This window comes from Patella vulgata, chromosome 1 (assembly GCF_932274485.2).
Source record: "Patella vulgata chromosome 1, xgPatVulg1.2, whole genome shotgun sequence".
Classification (NCBI taxonomy): Eukaryota; Metazoa; Mollusca; class Gastropoda; family Patellidae; genus Patella; species Patella vulgata.
Genome location: NC_065879.2, coordinates 32,012,099 through 32,028,369, shown reverse-complemented (window position 1 = coordinate 32,028,369; position 16,271 = coordinate 32,012,099). Strand labels below are relative to the sequence as shown.

General features: G+C 36.4%; 1 protein-coding gene across 1 annotated transcript; it reads left to right on the top strand.

The window, feature by feature from the left end:
* The first annotated feature begins 924 nt into the window (after positions 1 to 924).
* On the top strand, positions 925 to 14,099 carry LOC126828438 (uncharacterized). Its single transcript, XM_050558202.2, has 3 exons — positions 925 to 1,098; positions 11,587 to 11,708; positions 12,958 to 14,099. The coding sequence occupies exons 1-3, from the start codon at positions 1,084 to 1,086 to the stop codon at positions 13,055 to 13,057; spliced, it is 237 nt and encodes a 78-aa protein (XP_050414159.1). The 5' UTR covers positions 925 to 1,083; the 3' UTR covers positions 13,058 to 14,099.
* The last annotated feature ends 2,172 nt before the right edge of the window (positions 14,100 to 16,271 follow it).

Genomic DNA, 16,271 nt, shown 5'->3' with positions numbered 1-16,271 from the left:
ACACTGTCAAAAGTGAAAATGGACGTTTTTAATTTTTGTCTTAATAATGAGTAATTGCTCCACCAATCCTCAGACATTCAGCAATTCGTCGTGGCATGCTCCTAATCACCCGTCCAATCACGATTTGGGGCAATCTGACCCACTCCTCTTGCAGTGCCACGGCCAATTCTTGCAGTGTTGTCGGTTGACGTTGACGTCGACATACACGTCTCCCGATCAAATTAAACGAAACACACTAAAGAAAAGATACGCTAAACAGTAAATCTCATGCCAGAACCGATAGGAAAGCAAACACGTATAGGATAAACCAGCATGCAAGCGGCAGTTTTCATCAAATATAAGTGTCAAATTTAACCATGACCCCCCACACACACACACACACACCCACACACACGTGTATGGCGCTATTGCGTGTCGCACATGCATCACAGTGGTTCTGTTGGGGCGATAAGTTCTTCATCTGTGAACATACGCTCAAAGCATGTCAAGTGTCCATCTGCATAGGTATTTGCATTTCAATATCCCCTACTTTTTTTGAAGAGTATACCGTATATCATGTAACTGGGTTTTAAATAAGTGTAAAAAGAATTCTGTATTAAAATTTCATTTTTTTTTGTGGCGGTAAATATTTTACCCAATTGCTGGAAACATGTCTTGCCAGATTTATTAAAAAGCATAATTAATCTTTAATCTACATTGTTTACAATAGAATATGAGCCAACAATATCAAGGGATTGTGTGCGGCATGAAATTGGCGTTGTGATAGTGATACAATAAAATCTTTTTTTATCTATCTGAAGACGATACAAACAACAAGAAGTTTTGAAACTGTTTTACGATACGGTTATATTATTCTCTGCCTGCAAAGAAACGGTGTGGGTGGAGTGATGTGTTTAATGGGAAAGTGTATCAAAATATTGCAGACTGATCACTTTCCTCGCCGCCGGATTAGGGCCGTGTGCAAAAATATTGGGCGGTGTACTAACAAATAGACGAATGATTCATTCGTAACATAACCTTGTAAAGCTGCAAGAAACATTTATTCGGTTAAACGGTAAAGGAAATACTATAAAACCAGTCAAAATGCCTATGAAATTTGTAAGTAAATTCATTTTTTAAACTTATAACAAGTTCATTTTTAGTCATAGAGATAAATGAAATTTAGAATCACACGTTTAGTCAAATACACCGGTTCATAGCATAGTCCCATTTAGCTATATGTGTTTTATTTAACAGCAGGTTGTTCAATATTTGTTCAATAGAATTAGACGAAGGTCTGTAAATAAAGATCTAAATTTGGACTCACCAATATAATATTATTTATGCTATTAGAAATCAGATAAATGCAGTCGTATAGTGTAGCAGTATTGGTTTAAGAATGCGGACATGCAGGAAGAAATTATTCACTAACGTCCGTAGGATCAACTGACCTCTTTGCAAGTTTACGCTTTTAACCGATATGTATAACATATCATAGCCAGTTGACATGGCAATATTTCCTGATTAGCTAATTTCGAAATGATTAATCACTCGCGGATATTAACACAGTCATATTTAATTTAAACACACGACTGACAGCCATTTTAAAAGGCTTAAAGCAACAGTCTTACACCAAAAACATTTGATTTTTCATTAACAAAACGGAACACAACAAAACAAAAAGCCGAAACAAAAACTTTATGGAAGAAGATGTTGCCCAATGTTCTCGTTTTTCATTTCACTGTCATATTATGTTCACCTTGGGCATTTATAAACTTTTTGGCGGATCAAAAAATGATGAATGAAATGAATTCACTCTTTTGCCCAACCGTTTATACTGTATGTATAGTCCTGTATAGTCTTCTTATTGGCAAGAAACGAGCAGAAGAGCACGCGACTAGAAAACAAATTCTAGAAGCGAATGTGATATACGAAGGAGTGTATGTCAAAGTTCAAATACCTTAACTGTGAAAAATGCATTCAATTTATCTTGTTGATTTATCGTTCTTTAGTATCTTAAAGGGCATTATTTACACAAAGTCAACACACTCAATTTCCAAAAGGTGAGACAAAAATGGATGACATATTTTATTTCGTCTGCAATTTGTCTGGACATGACTGTTAACATTTTGACATGATCAGTTCTTTGGCTCTCCATCATTTTGAATGAACAGGAACCACAAAAAGACTCAGAATCGACCGTTTTATCGCCATATAACTGACGCACAACTAAATAAATAGCAGAGATAAGAATTCGTCTATTAAGTGAGTTGTAAACAATTTGCCCAAAAAATCGTATTTTGACAGTGAAGACTTTGGTGTACATGCCTTAACCACATGTAGAAACATTCCTATCAAGATAAAATTCAACACACTTTGACGTTTACGCTATATTACGTTATATTAACATACTACAAGCTACATGTATGTCGTACAGGACAAAAATAAACGATAAATACAAACTGGCATCCATTCTTAAACATCCTAGTAATAAAATAGCCAGCACTGAAATTTGTCATGGGGGTGGGGCTGGGGGGTATGGGGCGTTCTTATGTAATACTGTACACAATCCAAGGTGAGCTCGGGGCCCGCTAAAAAAGTTTTGAATTCACATCGTTATTGGTGGGTGAACTGGATATACCCCAAAAAGGAACCCCTAGAGTCAAAGTGGAGGTCCCCGTGGGGCTAGGCTCAGCCCCCACCCCCGTCCCTGCATTACAATAGTATAGTTTGATCCCAGTAAAATAATAATCGATCGTGGACAGACATAAGTGACATAAAATTCCAGTTTTCGGGTCACCTTAGTTTTTCATATTGTTTCATGTCTTAAATATTTTTTATCGGTGGATATATTAGCGAGCATAGAACAGGGTATATATAAAGGTGTTCATAAATAAACAACATCTGTGTAAACAATAAAGATGGTTCCATCTATATATAAACATAATACACGCCCTATTGCCATATTTCATATAGAGGTGGTCCAGGATTTGTAATTTTTATACGCCCACATTCTAATGTGGACGTATATTGTCGTCGCCCCTGTCTGTCCGTCCGTCCCTCCGTCCACAATTTGTTTGTGGGCACTCTATAGGTCACAATTTTTATGCGATTTTGACGAAACTTGAAATATAGGTCTATCTCCCAAAGATCCCGGTTCCTTTCGATATTGGCATGTATCGGACCATAACGTCATTGATTATTATGACCCCTGATTGTACGAAAAATCACGTTTTTAGCTTGTGGACACTTTAGAGGTCACAATTTTGATCCGATTTTGATGAAACTTGAAATGCATGTTTATAACCCAAATATCTTGTTTCCTTTCGATATTCGCGCATGAATTATGGCCCCTGGTTGTACGAAAATCGCGTTTTTAGCGTGTGGATTCGCTAGAGGTCACAATTTATTTTCCGATTTTAAAAACCGTTTAGATATATCACCATTCCATCATAACACGCAAATTGTGTTTTAGTATATAATACAAAGGTTATGGACCCTCTAGAGGTCACAATTTTTATCCGATTTTGATGAAACTTAAAAAATATATTTATATCCCCAAAATCTCAGCCCCTTTTGATATTTGCGCATTTCAGACCATAACTTTCTGGATTATGACCCCTGATTGTTTAAAAAACCGTTTTTGTTTTTAGCTTGTTCTCTATCCATATCTTGTAAAATGTGGGCGTATCCTGCCTGGCAGCCGCTGGTTTACTTATCATATTACATGTATAGAGTTATGTTTCGATCAAAGGTTGTTGGAAAGGTTAATTAAGAATAATATTGTACCTGGCAAACGTGAACACGGGATATCTTGTGTAAAAGACGCTGGTCCCACTAATGCAATTAGGAAAGGATGCGCGCGTTATGGACTTAATATACCGTTCTGACGCTAAATTTTAAACCAGTTCAAAATCGCCGGGGTTTTTAAGAAAGGACCGTGTTGCGTTCACACGTACTATAAGTGAAACCAGTTTAACTTTTTGACCTCTTCGGTCGGGGTTAGAGTTAACTACGCATGGGTATCTTCACATTCTTTATTCGGTACTCGCACGCTTTCGATAACAGTGCCTGACGCCGACATTTCCCTAGGAATGTAACTTAATTACTGCGTACTGCGCATGCTCAAAGCCATCTGGCCCCGGGGTATTTAAGGCTACCCGTTCAGACGGCCAAGATAGTGGGGGTTGGGATGGCCTAGTGGTCTAGAGTGTCACGCTTCGACCTCTAGTTGGCCGGTCACCTCTGGCTTGCGGCTGTGGTTTCGATCCCAGGTGTGAGCGTATGTGGCTTGGAGATAGGGGCGCCTTCTCAACCTCGTGGGTTTACTCCGGGTACTCCAGTTTCCTCCCACAGCAAAGACCCCTGCGCGTGCGCTAAGATCATTAAAATGAACTTGTCTGCGATATCACCTTCGGTGGAAGCGGACGTTAAACGCTAAGAACAACAACAACGGCCAAGATAGTGGTCTGGAGTGCCGCTCTTCGACCTCTAGCTGGCCGGTCACCTCTGGCTTGCGGCTGTGGTTTCAACCGCGTAGGTTTACTCCGGTTTACTCCGGGTACTCCGGTTTTCTCCCACAGGAAAGACCCCTGCGCGGTGAAGCGGACGTTAAACACTAACAAAAGCGTCTGACTCTGAACGGTGATAATTTAAAAAAAAAAAAGACACCACTGCCATTTCCATTGCTAGATAATCTGCGTTAATAGGCTAATTTGTTTGAAAAGTCGGAAAATAAAGGCATTCCTCTGGTAAAATGGATCACCACTATTATATGAAGCGTCTAGAAGACGTTTTTTCTGTATTCTTTCGTGCTACTGTACCCTCGCAGTACCTTTAAACTTTATCGATATCTGTCAGAAAGTAGTTTAGGTTTTCATTCATATTTCCATGGTAACGACGGGAGTAAATCAAGAAAATGTACGACAAAACAGCTGTTACAAGTTCAATACTACAATTACCATATAGATGAAATTTATACATAACATATATATCTGCATTTAAGACAAACGTATACACGAGAAACCTGCCTTATAGAACAAAAAAGTCAAGGCAACCTAAAATATCGTTAATTTTTCTTTCACATCTTATATTAGGAAATCAGTGATTCTAAGCACACCTTAAAAGCCATATGCAGTTGGCAAACAATTTACAGAACTATTCTCTATCATAGTTCTAAATTATAATTTGATTGTGCTAGTCTCAAAAAGATGGAAAAATGCGTTTAACATCCCCATTGACTTCATGTCTACCAGAATAATATTTTACAGAAACGTAAATACTATTAACTTTAACTGTATTCTATAGTATACGACGCCGACCGTGTCTTAAGGTTATCTTTGTTTAGCTATTTCCTTTATACCTCTTTATAGCCCTTTCTTGTATTAACATTTATTAAATCTCACCGCAATAGGATCAACTAAGTGTTTAGTAGATATCAGGATTGAATATACATGTGTCAATCTTGAATGCATGGAAGACCATTCGGCTTATTATTCTAGTCTTTACTGTCCTACTTTGTCGACATGTATTACATACTACATCTTACTTAGTTGAGTTCATATATTATCGTACCCCACACCCTTTCTCCTTTAACGTTCTAACTCATGAAATCTACAAAGCTCTGCGTGTTTTTGTTTTTTTTTTTAAAAAAAAAGAGACTTGGCATCGGAATTGAACGAATTCTGCACAAATGACTAGTTAGGTTTTGCAGAAAGCAACCGATTTAGAACCAATTTACCCCTCTCGCACCTCCGGGGGTTGCTTGTCTAACGAAAAAGCACACAAAACAATTAATTTTCTATAACGGGTAGATTTCACGTACAATGGTATTCTTTTTCGAACACCAGAAATTTACGAAGACCATTAGGGTCAATCAAATGGACCCCCCCCCCAAAAAAAAACAAAAAAAAACAAAAAAACAACAAAAACAAACAAACAAAAAACAAAAACAATTCTAATTATCTTGTAATTAGATATTATTGTTATTTTCATGCCTCCATTAAAATCATACAGATCATACTCTCATTAACTTCATACTCCCACCAACTTCATACACCCATGGCATTGATATCATTTGTTAAAGATAAATTATGGGAGATTAGATAAATAGCTGACAGTTCTCACTATAATAGTTAAAAACTAGACACTGGATTACCCGAAAAATACCGATGGGGCAAGCAATGGGCAAAAATTCCCGGGTATCACTAACTGGTAACCCGACTGTTGTCTGCCAGCTTATTGTGTACTAGCTTGACTGGAGGAGCGGTTGTTATTTCTTGATCAAATGGTTAGGCGGTTTTGGGAACATTGAGGGGTGTCAACGTACAAAAGACTCTGCAATTAAAAGTAGTTGACAGAAAATAATGAAGAATTTACTTAGATCTCAATATGTACAATAAATGGACATTAAGTAACGAAAATTCATTCTGAAAAATGGACCCTTCCTCAATGAAAAGAGCTGACTGACATAGCGTCTAATAACAGTTTATTTATAGCTTACGATCTCTCCCGACGAATACAAAGTTTTGAGAGGAATTTGAAGCAAATTTTTGATAGATTAAGTAGTTTGAATATGTTTTAGTCCAAATATATCATCAAATCACACAGTTTGTACGCAGGAAAGTATATTTAAGAGAGCATGAATCGATGAAACATTAATAAATGATATCATTGAGGGTATGAAGTTGGTGGGACTATTCGAAGTTAATGAGAGTATGAACTTAATGAATGGTATTTAATGAGGGCACGAAATAACTAATGATATTAATGGGAGCATGACCTGAATGTGCCGATCAATGGTTATCTTGTAATTACAAGATAGCTATAGATATCGTGTACAAAATAATCAGAATATTTCTTTTTCATTTGATTGACCCTAATGGTCTTCCGTAGAATACATTTGAGGAGTTTACAAACATAGCTAAAAAAAAAATGTATGTGTTGTTGTTGTTTCCCATTAAGACTCATTGTAGTCTCTATCATATGATAAAATGAGGTGTTTATTAATAACGTGTAAGTAATAAGATACTGCAAATACCAGACATTCTCAACTCTACAGTGTGTTTACGTAGGTTTTAAAATAGATACACCCTTTTACTATTATTCTTAATGGTTAAACCAAGATTGTTTAAAGACCAAAGACCACATCACTAATCAAAATAATACATCAGATCAAGTCACCCAATAATTTATATTTTCACCTAAATCAAAGGTTCTCAGTCGATCATATTCTTTAATACATTCGTATTTTTAAAATGGTGTTTTGAACTTCGCCTCGGATATTATTTTAATGAATTTATAATATACTAAAGATGTATTACATGAATATATTCACGGAGAAGTGACTGATATATTGAGCTATGAATGTAAACACTGCATTAGTATTATTTTAATAGACTATGATGTCTTCATTATTACAGAGGCAAATACCATTTTCAATAGATCAAACTTGGTCGCCTTTTTAAAGACACGAAATATCAAATAATCAGTGGAATTAACACTCGAGAGGCTAATTGTGAAAATGACTTTATAGCCCAAGCAAAAGGGGGCCTTTGTAAGGACGTTAAGTGCTTTTTGTTAGACACTCTACCATAGTTCATAAAAATAATGATGTTTTATTTTATCATTTATAAAATTACAAATTTGAATGTACACCCTGATATTTTTTTGACAACATTAGAAGGGAGCTTAGTCGACAGATTGCAATTGCTTACGAAAATATTGCGAAAGCAGTGTGAATGTGGTTTTATAGCAAATCTTTAAGAGCCTGTTCCTACTATTCGCAACGTCCAATGAATGACCGCGAATGCTCACGAACATCTACGAATGTCTGGCGGCCATCTTGTGATCATTACGAATTGCATTTTTAAGTCCATTCACCACGATATTCACCATTGTGTGAGAGCAGCATAGATGACAAAGCAGAAGTATGGGCAAGGGGTTTATATGCAATACGCCACGCATGCGTTGTGTGGCCATTCGTGAGGCGTTCACAACCATTCGCAAGCTCAACAGGGGCATTCGCAAGTGATTCGTAAGAAATTCGCAAGCATCGATAAACATTTGTAAGGCCGCATTTTTTCAGTCAATCTTATAAATTTTGGCGAATTTTCTCCGAATTTTAAATTTTCATATACGCAGAGATATTCATTCATTGTGCGAACTTAGCCTTATGCCTGGCTTTCACGTGGGTTACGAATGCTACCAATCGCCCCGAGTAGTGGCGAATCGAAATTCATGGCGATTCGGCAAAAGAATCAAAAAGATCGTAGAAAATCTAGAGTAGCTGCGAAACAGTTACGAATAGTTTACGAAAGAGTTACGATAAATCGTGAGTAATCGGCTGAAAATATGCCGGATGTCAAGGTAGGGTTCCACCAAATGAAAGAAATATCTCTACGAACTAAAGCGATTCAGTTACGAATGAGTTACGAATATGCCGAATACAGTTACGATTACACTACGCTCTCCACGAATAATGCCGATTCGGTATAGAATCGAATAGGAAGCTGCTACGGACGATAAGCAAGGGCTACGAAGGGTTTACGATACATCTGTTCGTAGACCGTCCATGAAAGTTTTTTACAGACAAAAACTTTCGTGGCCGAACTACGAGCTACTACGAACAATACGAATGTGTAAGGGCCAAATAAGAATCACTGACGAACATCAAGAACAGTTTACGATTTATCTACGAATAAGAAAAAGTTTGGATTCGGGACGATTCTTGACGATTTTGTATCAAAAATCACTTACGAATATCAAGAATCATCCACGATGTATCTGCGAATCGGAAAAAGTTGCGATTCGGAGCGATCCATAGCATTCGTAGTCCACGTCAAACTGGGGCATTGCGCAATAACCACCACACAATACACCAGATTAACTTTAACTATTTCAAATCACTCTCTTCTTGTGCTAAAACTAATAACGGGTCACCGATATATTCAGGAATATGCGATATATGAGACACGTGTCGTTCTATACCGCTCGAACTCTGAACTTTTAATTCCAATATATTAGGATGCGAAATAGTTTTCACACAATAGATGAGGTTTCAGACTTGATAATTATCACAACTGTAATTCGTATGGACTCAATTATAGAGATATCTGACATTGTATTAAAGCAAACGGCAAACTTGCAATTTTCAGCGGACAAACGGAAGGAAGAATGGGTCAGGTACTCACCGAAATGTTATTTGGGCTTTAAAGGCGTATTATCATTTTCAGCAAGAATATAAATGCCATCATATTCAAAATTACCCTAGACACGCTAAAGTATCGAAAATCCAAAAACTGACCTGCTAGAGGATAAATAACACACGAAGAACCCGTAAACTGGATCTTTAAAAGTATATATATATATATCTCCATGTACTAGCAGATTTGTTTAAAAGTTTACAATCTACTTTGAACAAATAACGAATGTGAGTTCACCTTTCAGCGACACTCACTGGCAAAATTAGATTGACTCAGTATACCATACAGAAAGGTTAAATAAAAGAACTATAATATTTGACTTAAAGGGAAATGCGTGAATTCATGTTTGCTAAGTGTTATAGCTAACGCCCAATTGGAAATATATTGGAATGAAACCATACTACAAGGCCAACAACCAAATAACAGAATTCACAAAAATAAGTGAATAAAGTAATTCCCTAAAGAACTTGCTTTGTTGTTGCCAAGAATGATTGTTCGAATTTTTTTTCTTTCAAACCATTGCATGTCGAATTATTATGCCCACTTGCTTAGGCTTAAATCGTCTTTTTAGATTTTGCCGATTCGGCCTAAATTCTCCGGAGATAAAAAATAATGATATATATCTTTAATGAATCCAGTACGTTAGCCAAAATTTCTTGGTCAATATGGCCGCGTTGATTGTGAATAGGGTGTTGATGTAGTCTACCAGTACGTATCAGTAAATGGAACTAGTGGTCGCTATTTCCAGATCACACGTGTTTTCTTGATATTTAGCATCTGTGAGGAATGTCTATCATATTCGGACTGATAACAAAATCACAGAAAAACACCGCACATGTTCAGTTATACACTATTATCATCTATATAAAGAGTATAGGCTGAGAAGTACATCTCAACCTGATTTCAATATCGACCTGTATTATATAGAGTAATAAGTTATAAGAAAGATTTGTTTTTAATGCAATTGATATAATTATAAATATCCTTTTTGATCTTAAAGGAGCTGAACTTTTACTCAATATTTTTCATAACATTCGAAATTAAATTCGAACAATCAGGGACCATAATTCAGGAAGTTACCATCCGATATGTGCGAATATCGACAGGAACCATGATCTTTGGGTTATAAACAAGCATTTAAAGTTTCATCAAAATCGGATCAAAATTGTGGCCTCTAGAGGGTCCACGACCTTGATATACCATATATTTACACTATTTGTGTACTAGGGGCGGCCATTTTATCCAGCAGTTTTGCTCCGATTTTCAAAAAATACAAACCCAACCGTCATTAGGGTGTAACTGTTTATTTTTTAAATCGGATAAAAATTGTGAACCCTATAGAGGGACCACAAGCTAAAAACGGGATTTTTCGTACAATCATGACCCATAATCCAGGAAGTTACATTCTGATATGCACGAATATCGACAAGAACTGAGATCATCGTGTTATAAACATGTATTTCAAGTTTTATCAAAATCGGATCAAAATTGTGACCTCTAGCCACAACCTTGATATACCATATTTTTACGAGGTGCGGTCACAAAATTCGAACTCAACCGATATTACGGTTTAACGGTGATATATTCGAAGGGGTTTTTAAATCGGATAACAATTGTGACCTCTTGAGGAACCGCAAATATAAACCTGATTTTTCGTACGATCAGGGGCCATAATGCAGAAATTACGATCCGATATGCGCGAATATCGACAGGAACCAAGATCTTTGGGTTATAAACACGTATTTCATGTTTCATCAAAATCAGATGAAAATTATGACCTCTAGAGTGTCCACAAGCTAAAAACGTGATTTTTCGAACAATCAGGGGCCATAATTCATGAAGTCATGGTCCGATACATGCCAATATCGAAAGGAACCGGGATCTTTGGGAGATAGACCTATATTTAAAGTTTCTTAAAAATCGGATAAAATTTGTGACCTGTAGAATGTCACGGACAGGGGCGACGGCATAGTACGTCTACAATAAAAATATATATCAAGGCAATGCGGAAGTAATTTGTAATGGCTGATTCACAAACGACAAAATAATAAAATAACATAAACGTGTAGAATGACTAAAAAGGTTTGAACGACTGCTGTTCAAGTTAAAAATTGAATATAAATCACTTTAATACATTCATATTACATTAATATTTGCTTTTAATCTTATTTTCGTATATTTTAAAGTTCCAAAGAATAAGGACATATGCCCTTTAAAAATATTATCAATAATCAACCAATAAATTATCATTTATTGAAAAAAAATAATCTGGAAAGATCCGACCGCCCTTCCACTCCCAATTATGTTTAAGTAATTTAACCATTGAAAAAATAACTGAATCTGGTTAAGTAACATCAACAATGTTTCGCCATCTTTAAACTGGTTATGCTGTATTTTGTTCTAGGGAGGTGGTGATAAATGTGCTGTATGTGAGAAAACCTGCTACCCACAGGAAAAACAAGAAGCTGGTGGGAAAATATTTCACAAAAACTGCTTTAAATGTACCGATTGTAAAATGGCCTTGAAGTAAGTAAAACATTGTGTTCTTTAAACATACATTACGTTAGTCTCTATCCCCCAGAAAAATATTCTTTCTGCGAATATTACGTTGAAGACGAGGAGGTTCTGGGTGACCGAGACTATCATTATGTAAGAGTTATATCTGCTAAAAACGTAGTTCTTCGTACAATCAGGGGCAATAATTCACGAAGTTACGGTCCGATATGGGCGAATATCGAAAGGAACCAAGATCATTGAGTTATCAACATGCATTTCAAGTTTCATCAAAATCAGATGAAAATTGTGACCTCTAGAGTGTAGTGTCCTCAAGCTAAAAACGTGATTTTTCGTACAATCATAGGCCACAGTCCATGAAGTTATTGGCCGGTACATGCCAATATCGAAAGGAACCTAGATCTCTGGGAGATGTACCTATATTTCAAGTTTCGTAGCAAAATGGGATAAAAATTGTGACCTGTATAGTCCACAAACAAATTGTGGACAGACAGAAGGACGGACAGGGGCGACGCCATAATACGTCCGCATAAAAATGTGGGCGTATAAAAATTGATCACACGAAATATTCGTTTATTAGTTTTTTTCCAATACGCCTGGGCCCTGATTCACGAAATCTTAACTAAAGATAAAATCCAAATTTTAGTAGATACTTCAGTTTTGATTGGCTAAGCACTAAAATCAAACTAATATTATCCAATCAAATAACTAAAATTTTGATTTTATCTTAGTTAAAATTTCGTGAATAAGGTCCCTGGCTCACAGATTACTTGACAAAAGCCAAAAATAGAGTTTTTCACAATAATTATGAGAATAAGCGGCGTGGATGTTTTTTGATGATTGTAATATCACATAATTATATCTATATCATTAATTTGCGCTTTGAATGCCCATCCCATCATCTGATGATAAAGAATAAAGCACACGACTGTGACACTTTTCTCATACAATTTATGTAGCTGAGCGGGGGGAGGGGGGGGGGTCTCCCTGGATCCGCCCCCGAGATACCAGATGACTTACAATAATAATTTGCTATTTATTTGCGTTTCGGATGATTTAGATACTTCAGACATGGATGTTATTTGAAACCATGGGTATTTGGAAGTTTAAGAACTGCCCACCCTCGAATAGTCTACATTGCGCTGGGGTTAAAGTGAACCCAATGCTTCGAGAACATTAAACGATTCATCACATAAACCTCTCTTTACAACTCCGTTTACCTCACTATCTAAAATCTAACGGCTACTTTTCTCTATTACAGATTAAACAACTATGCCCAAGCTGATGGTATCCTTTACTGCAAAAAACATTTTCAAGAAAAAGTTACAGCCAAGAACACTCAGTGCACTAATGTCATGTAAATAGTTACATTGCAGCGATTGACCAGTTGATTGAGTCTACAACACTGGCGAAAATCACACAAACAATTAGAACTTGAAACGAAAAATCGTTTCTAAGTAAATTTCGAATATTTGTATTTAAGAATTTTCTTAATACTAGTGCGATGGTCCAGATTAAAAAGTGTGAATATTGGTGAATTGTCTGTGAATGTTGTAATAGTCTACAATTGAAGCCTGAATCTATAATCAGTTTCTCCGATGCCACTGCAGAAAGAGGCGAGATTTAGGGTTCTAGGTATAGATGCGAAAACGCGGAAAACAATATAGTATACAATCTTTTTTATTGGTGTCGGTCTCATCTGGGTTTCTGGACCATCGGAAATGACTAGTAATTGTTAATGTTATAGATGTAGATATCTGCATGTTTAGTGCCCTTGTTCATCACATTATCTTCAGTTAATCACTACCTTCACTCTTCTTGACCTAACGGCTTCAACAGCAGCATTTTCCATTGTTGGTCGTGGATTGCCACAAGATCGGTTTACTAAAAGGACAAAACAGCTTATACAAAACATAAATAAATACAAAGGGAGTGTGTGCATTTTTTTGTAGATAACGATAAATATTATATTTTGGCTACGGTTTTATCCCCAAAAATTATCTGTTTGCATTACTATATAACCTATTATTTAAAGGGGCCATATACCAGCCAAAATATATAATATTTATATTGTTGATGCCAAATGCAATACCCTAGCTCGAAAGGTTGATCACTCTCGCGTAACATGTAATAATGCTGATTCAGCATACTGTTTTATATGTAAGTGTAATATGTAATAATGTTGATTCAGCCTAATCATACCGCTTTTATAAAGATTAAGGATAAAAGTTGGATACATATAAAATGTACTTTCTATCAACATATATACATTATGAAAACATTAATCTGTGCCATTTCATCTTTCCTTTGTATATCTATAGTTGTTTTTTGATAAATTATTCATTAGTTTGAACACTGACAAGTTTGTAAATTATTTTATAATAAAATACTTGTATTATTTTATTCACTTGTCATTCGTATGTTATCGAAATAGCCTTGGCCAAGCATGGTCTTGGTTCTTTTGTAAGATAAAGAAAGAGAGTCTGAGGAAGAGAGAGAGAGAGAGAGAGAGAGAGAGAGGGTGGGTGGGTGGGGACGTCCACGCAACATAAACCAGGTCATTTCGGGACAATATTGTATTTCACTAATTCGATTGTGTGCAGGGAGCTAGTATATATAATATATATTGGGCGATGGGCGGAAAGCACGGAGATATATCAGGAAGTTAGCCGACCCTACTCCTTTCAAGTATAAGAGTGAGCGATTGACCAACTATCAAGGGGGATTTAGGCTACCAATGGTGCTAATATGGTGCAGTTTAAAGTAGCTAAGTCTCTAACTCAATATCATCAAAATTCTTCGACAATGAAAACACGAATTACTTGTCAATTTAAATCAACATTGATGTTGTGATCTTACATGAAGAGTGGATTCACAATAAATGATACGGTTTTGCAGAACATTTTAAAGAAAAGTTATTTTAATTTTAACATGCAACTTTTGTTTGATTTCGGAAAATAGAAATTATTTTACGATTTAGCATCGGTTTTTATATTCTAATTATGCAAAGGCTACACTCGGCAAGGTTTTGTTTAGCACCGCCCCCCCCCCCCCTTCTGGAAAGTTCTGTATCCGCTCTGATAGGTTCTGGTGTAAATCATAGGTTTAGTATCTCGAATTCTTAGCGTAAATCAATCTCTGATGTACATGTACATGTACATACGATACATACTTAGATAGTATACTAATGTATATATTTGACTGTGCATATCACAGTCAATGGGACATGGCGGAGTGTCTGGCCAGGACAGCTGTCTAGTCGTTCGAATGGGTGAAAAACACGTCACGTGTACAGATTGGGATGCACGTAAAAAGATCCCTTGGCAGTTGGAATTCGATACAAGAGAAGGCCGTACGTAGCTCCGCGGTCCGGGCAAAATTTCCCTCATAGTACACTATATATGGCGTGTGTCCGTCTTTATTATCCCAGTCGGAGCAGAAAAGTAGGACGTTAAACCCCATTTCATTTCGTAACACAATCTAAAAATATACCAGTGACTTGTGTTTTAATCTTACGGTGGTTTATATTATTATCTTCTACATTTCACTGCTGGCTGGCTTAGTCTAGTGGTTACTTCGTTTGAAATAAATTCAATACCTGTCTGTCACACCGGTCACTGTGGGTTCGATACCCATAATAACTACGGACGCTATCTAGCCTTTTTTTCTTTTGTGTAGCCTATTCCAGTGTAATGTGTTATTGTAAATGAAATGGAATGGGGTTTAGCGTTCTACATTTAATTTAATGCAATTAATATCTTTACAGACATTTAGGAATATTAAAGATCGTATGCACCGCTTTTTAACCAATCGCTTATAAACATGTTTATATTGGTTAAGAGGCTTCAACATTAGTCTATAAATAAATCGATGTGTTGCTCGTTGATAGATCAACTATGGTTATAGCTATTTTAACGCGATAATGTCGGTTTGGCTTAGTCTAGTGGTTACTTCGTTTGTAGTGGTATCAAAACTGGATGAAAACCGGTTCACGTGGGTTCGATTCCCATCATAACCACGGACGCAATCCAGACTTTTAAGTACATTTTTTTGTTTTTGCATTGTTTGCTGCTGATATAAAAATGAAATAATATGAGGTCTAACGTCGCAAATTTGTATGAATATCCAAGATCGTTATAAGCAATCTGTTATAAACATTTTATACTGGTTTAATGTATAGCGGACTTCAAACAATTGGCTGTTCTATTTACCGTTCAGTAAATTTATGACCTCCATCATATGGACATAAAGGTCCACTTTCCAGAATATGCGCATCTTATGTTTTAGGCTTGGTAAACTATAATGTCTTGAAATACTTTTTTTCTTTTTGTGGAGTTATCTCGAATATTCCTGAATTTAAAGCTTCCGTATGTGTGATGGACATATATAATGTTTCGCTGGGGTTAGTGTCTTTTAAACTGACTCCGTAACAAAAGCCCCGTGTTGGCCTTTATGTTCCAAAGATGGCGATCGGAAATTTATCGAACGGTAAAAATAGGTTACCGTTTACCTCCTTATAGGCCGATTAATTTCGTTCTTATTATTCCCTTCTGGGCGGTAATAATATTGGATCGG